The 17,532-nt window shown below is 42.3% G+C and overlaps 1 protein-coding gene across 1 annotated transcript in view; it reads right to left on the reverse strand.

Annotated features, from left to right (window-relative positions):
- The window catches only part of ttc7b (tetratricopeptide repeat domain 7B), a 62,454-nt gene that overhangs the window by 36,557 nt on the left and 8,365 nt on the right, over positions 1–17,532 (reverse strand). Inside the window, exons 4-5 of the mRNA XM_084182325.1 lie at positions 8,399–8,532; positions 1,428–1,549 (exon numbers count right to left, since the gene is read on the reverse strand). Of these exons, the coding sequence (XP_084038451.1) occupies positions 1,428–1,549; positions 8,399–8,532 (256 nt within the window). The remainder of the gene's footprint in view (positions 1–1,427; positions 1,550–8,398; positions 8,533–17,532) is intronic.

A 17,532-nucleotide genomic window follows, 5' to 3' on the forward strand; every position in this document is an offset into this window, starting at 1 on the left:
ATGTCTTTCCACCACTATACCAGTGTGTGTGTGGTGTATATGTCTTTCCACCACTATACCAGTGTGTGTGTGTGTATGTCCTATGTTGTTTTATTAGTGAGAGTGAGCGAGAGAGAGCTGTGTGGAGGGGGAGGCTGAGTGTAGGTGAAGATATGACGCTTTCGACATGAAAGAGACACCATGTTGCATCATCTATTAACTATTCGCTTCAGCAGCAGCCTTTTCTTTTTATCTCTTCTCTCTTGCTTTGAAGTGGGAAGCAGTTTCCTCTATTTTCCAAGTGAAAAATCGACCTTGCTCTATAACATTGCGTGTGTACCAAATGGCACCCTATTCCCTATATTGTGTACCAAATGGCACCCTATTCCCTATATAGTGCACTACTTTAGACCAGAGCCCTATGGGCCCTCATCAAAAGTAGTGCACTATATAGGGTATAGTGTGCCCTTTGGGACACAACAAGTGTTTTCCAGGCAGACTGTGGTAAGGATGGGTGCTTGAGGAGAATTTAATGGTGGATTTAATATGTAGCTGTATTAAAATGAGAAGATCAAGTTCCACATAACTTCCATGAGAGATAAATAATTAATGTATGGGAATTGAACAATTGTAAAAGGAGCGATTAAGAAAAGGTTTAAGAAAAGGTGTGCATACTAAATGGCACAATTTTCTCTATCAAGTGCATTACTTTTGTCCAGAGCCCTATAGGCTCTTGGCCATTTAGGATGCAACCTAGGTATGGTTGTGAGATGAGCTCTAAGCATGCTGGGATAGTGGAGGTCATGATGTCAGTATGGGGGCGGGGCTACGAGAGGGAGGAGGTCATCATCCTGATTGAAACACAGCCAGCACACACACACAAACACACAGAGCTTTACCACCACATCCTAGGAGCATTACTTCCATATCAACAGATCTAGCTAGTCACACACACGCTACTGCTCTAACCTACAGGGGAGCTTGCCGGCAGGTACCAAACTATGGCTAACTAGATCAAACCACAGCAGCTATGGACTTCAGGCTCCATCCCACCCTGTCTCAAATCCCATGTTTAAGCCATAGGGCCTGTTGAGTCCAATCACTCTTCTTCAGGCAGGCTTGAGGCTTAGCATCATTGGCTTTGAGCTGCAAGTCAACCTGAGTCTCTATGGTACTACAAGGGGATTCGTCTCTATGTGTGTTTGTAACCCACACACTGTGCTATTCTAGGGCAGAGAGGAGAGGAGGAATACCTACTATCTGTCCTGAGACAAACAGACCCTTGGATTGGAGGAAAGAGTGTGGAGCAGAGAGCAGGGAAGAGTGACAGTGGAGGAGCAACACACACAGTGGGTTAGTGATAATTATTATTAGCCTAGATGTCAGTGTAGGAGTATTCCACACACACACACACACACACAAACATGCCCTCTCTCTCTCTCTCTTACCCGTTTTTGAAGTGGATGACATGTGCCCTCTGAAGTCCAGTCTCCAGGAAGTATCCCAGCTCCTGCTCTTGGGCCACTGGGCCTGGCTTTGGACTGCGGTTCTGCAACCCCGAACTGAGGGCCTGAAACACACAAAACTGACCTGAGAACAGGGTCTGGAACATTGGAGCCACTTCTCAAAACACACAGCACAGGTAACACACTGGTCTAGGATCAGTCTGCTGTGGACGCTTGAAGACGCAGAGAACAAAGTCAGCCTAGTGATCACATTGGGCATTAACAATAGATTATATCAAGAGAAGCAAAGTACTTTAAGCATATGTTTTGGTTTCAGTCACCTCCATCTCCTCTCACTGAAGCTAATTGTAGGGATTTTTTTTCTATTGATAATGTAAAATTAACAGCCATACAGAAAGACTCATGTGAAGGTGAAATTACAGAGGAGGAACTTCTGGATGCAATTAAAGACTTTAAGCCCGGGAAAAGTCCAGGGTTGGATGGCATACCAGTCGAGGTATACCAAACCTTTTTTGATATACTCAGAGGACCGTCATTAGCATGTTTTAACCACTCCTATGTAAATGGTAGATTATCAGACACTCAAGAAGAAGGTCTGATTTCTTTATTACTGAAACAGGATACAAGTGGGAAATATAAAGATCCAGTCCATTTAAAAAATTGGAGGCCCCTTACACTTCAGTGTTGTGATGCAAAAATTCTAGCAAAATGTATAGTGCATAGAATAAAAAAAGGTATTGTCGGACATTATTCATTCTAATTAGACATGTTTTTTACATGGACGATACATTGGAGATAATATAAGGCAAGTACTGGAAACAATAGAACACTATGAAAAATCTGGGAATCCAGGCCTGCTATTCATAGCAGACTTTCAAAAGGCATTTGATAAAGTACGACTGGAGTTTATATTTAAATGCCTGGAGCATTTCAATTTTGAAGAATCTCATGTGTAAAATAGTAAATAATGGCTATTTCTCAGAAAGTTTTAAACTGTCAAGAGGAGTAAAACAAGGTTGTCCACTATCGGCATATCTATTTATTATGGCCATCGAAATGTTAGCTATTAAAATCAGATCCAACAATAATATCAAGGGATTAGAGATCCAGGGCTTAAAAACAAAGGTGTCATTGTACGCTGATGATTCATGTTTTTTTTTTTCCCCCACAACTTCAATCCCTCCACAGCCTCAGAGGATCTAGATACATTTTCTAACCTCTCTGGATTACAACCAAATTATGATAAATGTACTATATTACATATTGGATCACAAAAAAAAATACAATGTTTACATTACCATGTAGTTTACCAATAAAATAGTCTGATGGTGATGTGGATATACTCGGAATACATATCCCAAATGAAATAAACGATCTCACTCCAATACATTTTAATAGAAAGTTAGCAAAAATAGATAAGATCTTGCTACCATGGAAAGGTAAATACCTGTCTATTTGTGGAAAAATCTCCCTGATTAATTATTTAGTATTATGCCAGTATACCTATTTGCTTATGGTCTTGCCTACGCCTAGCAAACAGTTTATTAAATTCTATGAGAAAAAACGATTCCATTTTATTTGGAACGGGAAGCCAGACAAAATTAAACGGGCCTATTTATATAATGAATATGAATTCGGAGGACAGAAATTATTAAATATTAAAGCATTAGACCTATCACTAAAAGTTCAGTCATACAAAAGTTATACTTAAATCCAAACTGGTTCTCTAGCAAATTAGTAAGATTGTCTCACCCCATGTACAAGAATGGCCTTTTTCCCTTTATTCAGATTACAACCTCTCACTTTCAGTTATTTGAAAAGGAAATAATCTCCCAAATAACACTATTTCTAAAACAAGCCATAGAAAGTTGGTTGCAATTTCACTTTAATCCTCCAGAAACGACAGAACAAATAATGCAACAAATAGTGGTTAAACTCAAATATACTAATTGATAAAAAAAACATAATTTTTTGAAAAAATGTTTAAAAAAGGTATAATCTTCGTAAATGATATCATAGGTAGGACTGGTGGAGTTGTCGCACATGCAGCTAACAAAAACATATGGAAATGTCTGCTCTACCCAAAATTACAACCAAATAATTGCAGCATTACCGCAAAAATGGAAGAGGAAAGTGGAAGGGGGAAAAAGTAAGGAACAGTTTCATTTAAGGACCAAAGGATTGACAGCCGTCCCATATAGATTGCAAAATAGTTGGGAAGAGATTTTTGACTTACCGATTCCATGGCATAGTGTTTATGAACTGACACGCAAAACGACGCCGGATTCAACACTTCGAATTTTTCAATGTAAATTATTATACAAAATTCTTGCTACCAATAGAGTGTTATTCATATGGGAGATACAATCTCCCAGCTCTGCAGATTTTGCTGCGAAGAGACAGAATCATTAGATCATTTGTTTTGGTACTGTCCATTTGTATCTTGTTTTTGGTCATAGGTCCAGGAATGGCTGAAGGATTGCAATATTTACCTGGAGCTAACCCTGCAGATAGCACTACTGGGTGATCTGAAAAGTCATAGTCAATCGATCAATAATATAATAATACTTTTAGCAAAAATGTTTATTTTCAATTTACAATCTGTAGAAACAATGAGAATAGAAGGGTTCAGAACTTTTGTGAAACATCACAGTACAGTAAAAATATATGGCAAATAGAAATCCAATAAGGATGGTGTTAAGAGATAGATGGGAGGTGTTGAATGGAGCTGAAGGATGGGACTAATAAAAACTAACAACAACTAATAACAACAAGATAACTAATGTAAAGCATACTGTGTCCATAATAAGTATATAGGTTATAGGTTGAGAGCTTTTGTGAAAGAGCACAGTTAGAAAGAAATGGCATATAGAAGCAAACCGGATGGACATCATGAAAATGATCGGAGAGGTTGAGGGTAGAGGAAGTTCAGGAGTAGAAACAAACAAAATATAATTATTGTAAAATTGACTGTGTCCATAAAATGTATATAGTATGTGTAAGCTGGAAGTAGAGGCCTAAGCGTTGTTGTTCACTAGTTTACTCCAATTAAGGAAGGGGTCGTGGGTTTGGAAAGTAATAAAGGGAAATATATATTTTTAAAGGATATGTATATATATATATGTATGTATATGTATGTATGTATGTATGTATGTATGCATGTATATGTACAGTTGAAGTCAGAAGTTTACATACACTTAGGTTGGAGTCATTAAAACTCGTTTTTCAACCACTCCACAAATGTCTTTTTAACAAACTATAGTTTTGGCAAGTCGGTTAGGACATCTACTTTGTGCATGACACAAGTAATTTTTCCAACAATTGTTTACAGACAGATTATTTCACTTATAATTCACTGTATCACAATTCCAGTAGGTCAGAAGTTTACATACACTAAGTTGACTGCCTTTAAACAGCTTGGAAAATTCCAGAAAATGATGTCATGGCTTTAGAAGCTTCTGATAGGCTAATTGACATCATTTGAGTCAATTGGAGGTGTACCTGTGGATGTATTTCAAGGCCTACCTTCAAACTCAGTGCCTCTTTGCTTGACATCATGGGAAAAATAAAAATAAATCAGCCAAGACTTCAGGAAAAAGAATTGTAGACCTCCACAAGTCTGGTTCATCATTGGGAGCAATTTCCAAACGCCTGAAGGTACCACGTTCATCTGTACAAACAATAGTACGCAAGTATAAACACCATGGGACCACGCAGCTGTCATACCGCTCAGGAAGGAGACGCGTTCTGTCTCCTAGAGATGAACGTACTTTGGTGCAAAAAGTGAAAATCAATCCCAGAACAACAGCAAAGGACCTTGTGAAGATGCTGGAGGAAACAGGTACAAAAGTATCTATATCCACAGTAAAACGAGTCCTATATCGACATAACCTGAAAGGCCGCTCAGCAAGGAAGAAGCCACTGCTCCAAAACCGCCATAAAAAAAGCCAGACTACGGTTTGCAACTGCACATGGGGACAAAGATCGTACTTTTTGGAGAAATGTCCTGTGGTCTGATGAAACACAAATAGAACTGTTTGCCCATAATGACCATTGTTTTGTTTGGAGGGAAAAGGGGGATGCTTGCAAGCCGAAGAACACCATCCCAACCGTGAAGCACGGGGGTGGCAGCATCATGCTGTGGGGGTGCTTTGCTGCAGGAGGGACTGGTGCACTTCACAAAATAGATGGCATTATGAGGAAGGAAAATGTGTGGGAAGAACTGAAAAAGCGTGTGCGAGCAAGGAGGCCTACAAACCTGACTCAGTTACACCAGCTCTGTCAGGAGGAATGGGCCAAAATTCACCCAACTTATTGTGGGAAGCTTGTGGAAGGCTACCCGAAACGTTTAACCCAAGTTAAACAATTTAAAGGCAATGCTACCAAATACTAATTGAGTGTATGTAAACTTCTGACCCACTGGGAATGTGATAAAATAAATAAAAGCTGAAATAAATCATTATCTCTACTATTATTCTGACATTTCACATTCTTAAAATAAAGTGGTGATCCTAACTGACCTAAGACAGGGAATTTTTACTAGGATTAAATGTCAGAAATTGTGAAAAACTGAATTTAAATGTATTTGGCTGAGGTGTATGTAAACTTCTGACTTCAACTGTATATATATATATATATATATATATATATATATATATATATATATATATATATATATATATATATATATATATATATATATATATACGAGAAATAAAAACATATGGGGGATTGGAAGTGATGCAGACAATTACATTGATGGAAGTTACAATCTATCTGCAATATTAAAGCTGATCTACCCCCCAAAAAACAAAAAAACAATAGATTATCACACTGTATACACAATACATAAAATCAGCCTAACGCTCCAATCAGAGCGATAATCAGAGAGATAAGAAAACACAACCAAGATAACATGATTTAATAATAGGACTAGAAGGAAAGAGAGAGAAGAGGAGAGTGGGCAGATGAAAGAACCATGGCTGCTCCTCTCTTCTCACCATCCCCCTCTCCTCTCTTCACCCTCCTATGCCTGTCCTCTCCCTATTTTCTCTCCATCAGTCCAACCAGACGGGCCCCATTGTGTTCCAACTCTCCTCTCCTCCCTGTCTGTCAAACAGATGAAATCATTTCATCCAGCAGCAGGTAGCTAGTGTCCTCACAGTACCTTGTGCTGCCTGCCTGGCACATGATCGACTGAGAGGGAGAGAGAGAGAGTGCGAGGCAGAAAAAGAGGCAGAGAGAAAAGCAGAGAGAGAGAGGCAGAGAGCTTATAGCAGCCCGGCCTTATGTAAGCCAGCAAAACAGAGCAGAACAGAACAAAGTGGTACTAGCCTGGTCCTGTGGAGATGAGGAGGAGTGATAAATAGGCCCAAGATCAACACCTGGCTGCAGTGCTGTTGACCTATTCATCTCCTGGGTGTTGTACCAGTGTCTCTTTGCATGCTGTATGGAATCAGCTGCTGGTTCAGTTACAGGGAGGCGGAGGGTTATTTGGGGGGGTTGGCTATTTGGGGGAGTGAATCGATGCCACTAGATTAGAGTTTCAATATTGAATTCAAATAGCCGATTCAGTTTCATGACATTTTGGAACAACAACACAGCTCTATCCGGAGGCTTGGTCACTAAAACGACACCATGAGCCCAAAATGGGCCAAATGAATCAACTAAGGACACCGGCCATCTATAAACCACTTAAAGAGGAAGCTCACCCATTTTTACATGGCCTTATTTCCACTCTTTCTGTGCTTGTAGTTGATCCCCCAAATGCTTAAAACATTTTTTTATTTGGTTTTGTTACAGAGGAAATCAGTTGTCACATTTTGCTGATTCATCACTTGCCATTAGAATCCCATTATGGATGTCTTGGCACTCAATATTTAGAAAAAAAATCCACTGTCCCATAAATCCATATTTGCATCTTGTTGTTGTTGTTGTCGTTGTTGTTGTTGTTAACAGCATCATTCATACATGGATTTATGGTACTGTGGAAAAACATTTCTAAAATTGAGTGCAGAGACATCATTCAGAATGGGATTGTGATGTTATATGAGTTGGTTTGGATTGTTTTGGAGCATCTTCTACCAAGCTTTAGACACATTTTCATAATGCATTGTAGACAATGGCAAGTGATGACTCAGCAAAATGTGACAACCAATTTTATCTTTGACAAACCAGAATGGGGGGGGGGAGAGACAGCAAGAGAGCGAGCAGAGAGATAGAGAGAAACAGAGAGGGAGAAACACAGAGCACCCAGAAAGAGAGAAAAACAAATGTAGGGGAAAAACCTGTTGGCAGAACAAATCAGAGTGGAGAAAAAAGTTGCTGATTAAAACAGCAGCCAAGGTCAGAAAACAAGATCATCAAACCCTGGGCCAGTCTGTCGATGCTGCATCGATCTGCTGCTGGAGATTGGAACAGCTCCAGGACCTACCTGCCTGATGGACCTGGCCCCCTTCCACCACTACGGTACTAATACTACAGACACCAGCACTACAGATGGGGTATAGGCCTACTGCACTACTGCACTAGCACACAGGCAGATCCAAATCCCAAACATTAGCTGATGTGTGGTGAGCGTTCTGGCACAAAATGGTTGCCGCTTTGAGCACTGAAAAAGCCCTATATAAATCCAATCAATTAACTAATTTATTAATTACAGCCAAGTCCAATCCGCTTATTGAAGACACCAAGGAAGGATATCTATTCATTAAAAGGTCAAACAGCAACTATCCGAGAACATTAGTTAAGTTACTGGTGGCTGGGCCTTGGTCTTCGCTATTTGGTATTGCAACTTAACTGTCATTTTAAAAGAGGGTTCGTCATTTTGTTACTATTAGCCTAGATCCCCTGAAAATGATTTGGTTTGGTCAAAGTGATTAGAGCATCTCCAGCTTCTCCCTCCCGTCAACACATCCAGTAGTAAAGCCAATGTCAGCCGGTTGCTAGGTTACCTTCTCTACTTCCTGTAGGTAGAGCAGGGCGATGTCTCCAGACTTCTCATAGCAGGTAATCACTTCTTGGTCTTTGTCCATGTTACGATTGGACAGGGACGGAGACGCAGCCGGGACTTTCTCTAGACACAGACCTGGAGAAAGGAAATAAAACACAGTTCATTATGCTGTATTCTGTACACACACTGTGGCCTTGCCGCTGGTCGGGATAAGACTACACAATGCAGCCCACCTAGGGTTAAAGTTCATGCTCAAGCTTTAGAGTGTGTGCGCGTGCGCACTTGTGTGTGTGCGTAGTGTACACTCATCTCTCCTCTTTAGCTACTTCAAGCCCATCCTCAGAAGCCATGGAAAAAGTGACACACCCCAGGCCAGGCCCCTGCTGCAATATGAATCAGTGGGTGATCAAGGCTCCCAGACAGCCAGCAGAGAGCCCCTGAATGTTTTATCACACGCTCAGAGGACAAGATTACTAACCTGACAGACGTCTGGAGGAGCAACCAGAAACTCAGGGTTAGGTGGCAGTGGAAGTGTCTCGTTGCTATGCTCTGTCTGGGGCCTCAAGGAGCAGAGGAAGTGTCTCGCTGCCATGCTCTGTCTGGCCCTAGGGCTGGCTGGGGCCTCCAGGAGCCAGTGTCTGGGATCTGAGTCAAGGACACCTCACATCAGCCAAGGACTGAAGGAGATACCTGAGACACCTGGGCCAGATTTATTTTATAGCAGTCCCCTTCCTTTCTTCTATAGAGGACATTGGGACAACAATTATCTTCTACTTCTGGCTACTGCTCATCTTGGTTTCACAAATGAAGGCTCTCACTCTTTTCTCTCATGTAGTTTCCCTGATTTTGTAACCTGGCAAGGAAAAACTCTGGTCCTTTGTTATAGTCTGGGCCCCTCGTTATAGGCAGAGTTTTATTTGTAAGCTCAAGTGGTAAGGAAAAACTCGGGGCCCTTTAAAGGATACTCTTTGGTATGGGAAGAGTATCCCTGTCTGACCTTTGGGTATATTGTATCTTGTTTTGTGTGGCCCATGTCTCTGTCAATCACCAGACCATTCTGTTTGTAACGAGATAATATGGCGGAAAACAAGACTTCCATCGTGGCTACACACCTCATTGTTATGAAATCGAATCTGCAGTTTCCAAAGCCCCTTTTAAAACAACCATTAATAATAGATAATAGCCTTAATAACAAATTAATTATAAATAGCTCTAGTCTCTGCAATTACACAAGACTAAGGCAACTGTGTGACGCTCAAATAGAGCCATTCAATAAAGGGTCCAAACAATACAAGCCAAATGGTTCATCCATCATCTCCCCATGATTGCTTTACACACCCTGGAACCTCCAGTACCATAGAGGTGCAGATGTGTTCTCTTTATAGGACATGACTGGAACATGAATACTGCTACGTGTTGAAAGAGAGATAAATGGAGGCAGAGAGGGGAGAGAGAGAGATGGAGGTAGAGAGAGCGAAAGATGGAGAGCGAGAGAGACAGAGAGATGGAGAGAGAGAGAGATGGAGAGAGAGAGATGGAGAGAGAGGTATACGTAGATGAACAGAGAGCCAGAGGAGGCAGAGACAGAGAGATGTAAAGATTAAAAATGCTCGATCACAGACGGACGCCCACTATGGCAAGAGAGAGAGAGCGATTGAGAGAGAGACAGAAAGACAGAGAGGAAGCAGCAGAGGGACATCAGCAGCCAGGCCTGTCTTTGCCTTATAAAGATATACCGTGGTGGAGGTGCGGGTGGGTTAAAGACTGGAGCCTGTGGATTCTCTTGTCATTGTGGGGTTCTGCTCTGCTCTCTCTGCTGCCGTGCCACACATAACTTATTCATACCACTGTGGCACTTTCACAGCCTAATGGGCTCCTGTGTTACTCTAAACAGGCCGGCCTGAGCTCCTCCTCCCCTCCACTCCTCTCGATTAGGACGCTCATTAAAATTTTACAGCAGTAAAGTCTTCCCATTAACCCCCATGGGACAAACAAAATGGCTGGTCCAGACAAAGTCACATAACTCACTAATGAACTCAGATTATGCTATCAACACTGCCTTGCAAAGCCAATAAAGGACTATATAAGAAATTATGCTGTTAGCATAAAATAGAGCTTTATCTGAATAGACTTTCATTCTAGCTGTTTCAGGCTTTAGAAAAACAGTCAGCTTTTCTACATTCAGGTCAAACCCTAAGTGTGCATGTGTGTGTGTGCCTATGTGGGGGTGGGGTTGCCTAGCAATGCAGTCGCTCCACAGTGATGTATGCTGTATGGGCGACTGTTTGGCTTGCATCGTCGGTTGGTCTGTGTAAACCCTAGGGTATGCTGGTGTATGTATAGAGGGGGACAGGTGTGTGTGTGTGTATGTGTGTGTGTGTGTGTACTAGGCTGCTGTATTGAGGGGGACAGGCTGAGGCTCTACACTACGGCAGTGCTTCTTCTATCGCAGCTCACAGTCAATGTAATGCTGCTGGTCTGTCAGAACTCTGATCAAAGCTCTGCAGTCCTGGCTGACACATCCACTGTGGTCTGCATTAGAAATTGAGAGAGCGAGAGTGTGTGGTATGTATGGTGTGTGTGTGTGTGTGCATGAGAGCTGAGGACTCCTCTCGCCACAACAGTGAACCTCTACCGACACCACATGGCCAAACAACACATTGCAGGGGATACTAGGTCAAGCTGAGAGGACTGGTCCTGCTGTGTCAGTTTCCACATTTCAGAGACAACATATTTTTCCTCCATGTGATGTACATTTTCAAATACACACTAGTAACAATGTTGTTCCAAAGCATGATTAGATTACCTATGTCACAGCTTAGAAACAGATTCAATCAAGCTTTAAAGTACACTCACTGTTTACAGAAACTGACATTTAAATGCCACCACTTCAATTGCCACACCGTCAAAACCATGTGCATTTTACAGCAGGTCAACCCAACATATTAGCTCAGAGTTCTAAAAGGAAATGTCTGAGCAAGCATCCACCGACAGGAGCTGCTTGATGAGAAGGTGATGGTTAGGTCACATTGTGTTCTCATCTACTAAGCTAAGCGTCCCCTTGGTAGGCATACATCGACAGAGTCCTGGGGTGCCACGGCATGGACTGACCAGACCAGCAGAGTTAGGTCATTCTTTCACCCCAGCCTCAGTGCTCTCTCAATGATAGACTGAGGCAGGGGAGGAACAGAGGGATTCAGCACCACATTTTACGTTTTAATGTCAAAGGCACAAGTATAGTGAAATGCCTTTCTTGCGAGCTCTAAACCCAACAATGCAGTAATCAATAACAATGTAATACTAAAAATAAATTCACTTATATGTGTATTAAAGTAGTAAAGAGTTAAGTGTTTGGTCCCATATTCATTGCACGCAATGAGTACTTGTGACTCCATACATTTGTTGGATGCATTTGCTGTTTGTTTTGGTTGTGTTTCAGATTATTTTGAGCCCAATACAAATTAATGGTAAATAATGTATTGTCATTTTGGAGTCACTTTTATTATAAATAAGAATATAATATGTATCTAAACACTTCTGCATTAACGTGGATGCTACCATGATTACAGATAGTCCTGAATGACCATTCATTTCTATTGGGCACAAAATAATCTGAAACACAACCAAAAGAAACAGCAAATGCATCCAACAACTGTGTACAGTCACAAGCTTAATGTAGTCTTTGAGTGCTAGGGATATGGGACCAAATACATTTTACTACTTTAATACACATAAGTGAATTTGTCCCAATACTTTTGGTCCCCTAAAATGGGGGAACTATGTACAAAAAGTCATAGTCATGTACCATTTCAAATCCAGTAAAAAGCCAAAACAACATAAAATATGTCACTGTCCCAATACTTTTGGAACTCACTGTACATAAATAGACAGTCAGTTCCAATACCATATTTACAATGTGCAAGTATACTGGAGTGATAGAGGTAGATATGTATAGGGGTAAGGTGACTAGGTATCAGGATATACACTATATATACAAAAGTATGTGGAAACCCCTTCAAATTAGTGGATTAGTCTATTTCAGCCACACCAGTTGCTGACAGGTGTAGAAAATTGAGCACACCGCCATGCAATCTCCATAGACAAACATTGGAAGTAGAATAGCCTTACCGAAGAGCTCAGTGACTTTCAACGTGTCACCGACATAGGATTCCACCTTTCCAACAAGTCAGTTCGTCAAATTTCTGCCCTGCTAGAGCTGCCCCAGTCAACTGTAAGTGCTGTTATTGTGAAGTGGAAACGTCTAGGAGCAACAACGGCTCAGCCACGATGTGGTAGGCCCCACAAGTTCACAGAACGGGACCGCCATGTGCTGAAGCACGTAGCGCGTAAAAATCGTCTGTCCTCGGTTGCAACACTCACTACCGAGTTACAAACGGTCTCTGGAAGCAACGTCAGCACAATAACTGTTTGTCGGGAGCTTCATGAAATGGGTTTCCATGACCGAGCAGCCGCAATGCCAAGCATCGGCTGGAGTGGTGTAAAGCTCGCCGCCATTGGACTCTGGAGCAGTGGAAACGCGTTCTCTGGAGTGAGGAATCACGCTTCACCATCTGGCAGTCCGACGGACTAATCTGGGGTGTATGCCAGGAGAACGCTACCTGCCCCAATGCATAGTGCCAACTGTAAAGTTTGGTGGAGGAGGAATAATGGTCTGGGGCTGTTTTTCCTGGTTCGGGCTAGGGTTACATGCTAACATCAGATAACATTCATATATTAGCCATTTCTGAGACTCACTTAGATAATTCATTTGATGATACAGCAGTAGCAATACAAGAATATAACATCTATAGAAGAGACAGAAATTCTTATGGGGGAGGTGTTACTGTATATATTCAGAGCCATATCCCTGTAATGCTTAGAGAAGATCTTATGTCAAGTGTTATTGAAGTGTTGTGGTTGCAGGTTCACTTACCACATCTAAAGCCTTTTCTTTTGGGGTTTTGCTATAGGCCGCCATGTGCGAACAGTCCGTATCTAAATAATATGTGTGAAATGCTTGATAGTGTATAGAACTTTTTTCTAAAGCTGTATCCGTACCCATTGGATGCTATATCCAAGAAAGCCAAAGTTCCAACAGCTGGGCCTAAGATAGTGTATATGAGATCATACAAAATATTTTGATGTGAATCATGTGGATGATGTAAAACATATTTGTTGGTCTGATGTGATTAATAAGGAGCATCTAGACGCTGCACTTTGATTAATTTATGAAATTGCTTCTTCCAATTATTGATCAACATGCACCTGTTAGGAAACTGACTGTTAGAACTTTTAAGGCTCCATGGATTGATGAGGAATTGAAAAACTGTGGTTGAAAGAGATGGGGCAAAAAGAGTGGCTAATAAGTCTGGCTCCACATCTGACTGGTTGACTTACTGCAAATTGAGAAATGATGTGACTAAACTCAACAAAAAGAAGAAGAAACTGTATTATTCAGCCAAGATCAATGATATAAAGAATGATGGGGGAAAAAAACTTTTAAGTACTTTAAATGAAATTATGGGGCAGAAAGACAAATGCAACTCCATCTTTCATTGAATCAGATGGCTTATTCATCACAAAACCATTTGATGTTGCCAATTATTTTAATGATTACTTCATTGGCAAAGTGGGAAAACTTAGGCAGGAAATGCCAACAATGAACAGTGAGCCATCATATTCATGCATAAAAAAAAACAAACAAGAAAGAAAAGCATTGCAAGTTTGAATTTTGTAAAGTTAGTGTGGGAGAGGTGGAATAATTATTGTTATCGATCAATAATGACAAACCTCCTGGCATTGACAACTTAGATGGAAAGCTACTGAGGATGGTAGCTGACTCTATAGCCACTCCTATCTGTCATATCTTTAATCTGAGCTAGAGGAAAGTCTTTGTCCTCAGGCCTGGAGGGAAGCCAAAGTAATTCGGCAACCCGAGAATGGTAAAGCAGCCTTTACTGGTTCTAACAGCAGACGTATTAAGCTTGCTGCCAGCTCTTAGCAAACTGTTGGAAAACATTGTTTGACCAAATACAATGCTATTTCTCTGTAAACAAATTAACAACATACTTTTAGCATGCTTATAGAGAAGGGCACTCAACATGTACTGTAAGTCGCTCTGGATAAGAGCGTCTGCTAAATGACTAAAATGTAAATGTAAAATGTTAACGCTGCAGCATACAATTACATTCTAGACGATTGGAACGCCGACTGCGAGCCAGGCCTAATCGGCAAACATCAGTGCCCAACCTCACAAATGCTCATGGCTAAATGGAAGCAAGTCCCCGCAGCAATGTCCCAACATCTAGTGGAAAGCCTTCCCAGAAGAGTGGATGCTGTTATAGCAGCAAAGGGGGGACCAACTCCATATTAATACCCATGATTTTGGAATGAAATGTTCGACGAGTAGGTGTCCACATACTTTTAGTGTATGATAAGCAGAGTAGCAGCAGCGTATATGATGCTTGTATGCGAGTGGGTGTGCGTGTGTGTAGTCAGTATAAATGTATGTGTGTGAAAGCAAATTATGGAGTGAGTGTTTTTGTGTGTGTGTTGGATTGTCAGTGTGCGTGAGTGTGTTGGGCCCTGTGAGTGTGCATAGAGACAGTGCAAAAATAAAATTAAATACACAAGGGTCAACGATTTTCCTGGCCTTCCTTTCACACCGCCTGGGTCCTGGATGACAGGGAGCTCGGCCCCTGAGATGTACTGGGCTGTCCGTATCACCCTCTGTAGCACCATGCGATCGAGGGCGGTACCATTACCATGCCAGGCAGTGATGCAGCCAGTCAATATGCTCTCAATGGTACAGCTGTAGAACTTTTTGAGGATTTGAGGGCCCATGCCAAAGCTTTTCAACCTCCTTAGGGGGAAGAGGTGCTGTCGCGCCTTCTTCACGACTGTGTGGACCATTTTAAGTCCTTTGTGATTTGGACACCGAGGAACACGAAGCTCTCGACCGTCTCCACTGCAGCCCCGTCGATGTGGATGGGGGCGTGCTCGCCCCCCCTTCCTGTAATCCACGATCAGCTCCTTGGTCTTACTGACGTTGAATGAGAGGTTGTTGTTCCGGCCCTACACTGCCAGGTCACTGACCTCCTCCCCGTAGGCTGTCTCATCGTCGCCGGTGATCAGGCCTGCCATCTTCTTGTCGTCAGCAAACTTGATCATTGTGTTGGAGTCGTGCGCGGCCATGCAGTCGTGGTTGAACAGGGAGTACAGGAGGGGACTAAGCACACACCCCTGTGCGGCCCCCGTGTTGAGGGTCAGCATGGTGGAGGTGATGTAGCTACCCTCATCACCTGGAGTCGGCCCATCAGGAAGTCCAGGATCCAGTTGCAGAGGGAGGTGTCCCGTCCCAGGGTCCTAAGCTTGGTGACGAGCTTGGAGGGGACAATGGTGTTGAACGCTAAGCTGTAGTCAATGAACAGCATTTTCACATAGGTATTCCTCTTATCTAGGTGGGTGAGGGCAGTGTGGAGTGCAATTGAGATTGCATCGTCTATGGATCTGTTGAGACGGTATGCAAATTGGAGTGGGTCTGTGGTGTCTGGGATGATGGAGTTGGTTTGTGCCATAACCAGCCTCTCAAAGCTCTTCATGATTACAGATGTGAGTGCTACAGGGCGGTAGTCATTGTGGCATGAATGATGGTGGTCATTTTAAAACGTGGGGATTACAGACTGGGACAAGGAGAGGTTGAAATGTATTGTGAATATGCCTGCCAGCTGTTCTATACATGCTCTGAGAACGTGCCCTGGAACACCGCCGGGCCCCAGGCCTTGCGGGTGTTGACCTGATTAAAGACCTTACTCACGTCGGCCTCGGATCGCGAGATCACCCAATCCTCTGGGTCGGTGGCGGCCCTCACACCCGGCAGGATGTTGTTATTGTCGAAGCGTGCATAAAATGCATTGAGTTAGTCTTGTAGAGTGGGCAGATCACAGCTGGGTCTTCCTTTGTCATCCGTAATGGACTGTAGCCCCTGCCACATGCTGCAGGTGTCGGAGCCTGTGTAATCGGATTCCACCTTATTCCTATATTGTCCTTTTGCTCGTTTGATGACTCTGCGGAGGTCATAGCGTGACTTCTTGTACTTGTTCCTGTCCTCAGCCATAGTCTCAGGTTTGGTTTCAGATTAGGCTCAATGTCCTTGGGAATGGACTGATGACACTTCCTATCGAGCTAATCATCAAAATGACTAGAATGGAATGTGTAAAGTAGAGTAAAGCACTGAAGCAGAGTTGAGATAGAGCTGAGGCTTGGGGGTAGAATAGAAACTAGGGTTATGCAGTGTTTTCCTTAAGCGCTGGCTGTCGGCTAAACAGCTGATAACAGACTAATTGTCGGCCGGCTACCTTTTCCACTTTTCATTTAAAAGTTTCAATTTGCTAGTCAGAAAAGTCTGTATATCCTTCTCCCACTAGAATGAACAGTATGCATCTCGTAGTGTTACAGTATATTGATAGGACAGGCGCTTGTCAGTCATAAAGCGAGCGATGACAGGGACTGGTTTGTCAGTCTGTTGTCTGTCCTACCTCTCAGTACCGGTGTTATTTTTGTGCACTGTGGTTGGCTACAGTCAACTTTATTTTAACAGAGGAGGGAGAGCATGATGCTTCACTGACTCCTGTGAGTGAATGTACACGTAAGTGGCAATGATGAGTGGAAATCCACTTCATTATTGTTTTGTGGCACATTCATTTATTTTCTTTTGCGTGTTTCATAGGCCTATAGCCAGCCACGGAGTCGGTCTGCATAGGCCATTTACTGTTCGTTGATTGACGACCGAACAGCTTGTGTTGACTAGTTTATAAAAGGTGTCGAACAGACTGAAATAAGTCTATCTCCTATATCCCTTTGCTATTCATAAATCATACGACGTAGTTATATGTCCGTGGTATCGCATCGGGACAAGTAAACTAAAGATCTTCTTTGTATTTTCCTAGGATTCAAAGCCCATGTCGAGACTTGCCAGTGACCGCTAAAGTTACTTGTCAGTGTAGACTAGTGATGGGTTGTTCGGCTCTTTTTGAATGTCTCTTTTAGGTGAATGGAACCAAATTGCATCGGTGAGAGAGCCATTCATTTGGCACACTAATTTGAATACTGGTAGGCTATTACTGCTTTATCTGC

Source organism: Coregonus lavaretus, assembly GCF_964263955.1.
Source record: "Coregonus lavaretus genome assembly, chromosome: 18".
NCBI lineage: Eukaryota > Metazoa > Chordata > Actinopteri > Salmoniformes > Salmonidae > Coregonus > Coregonus lavaretus.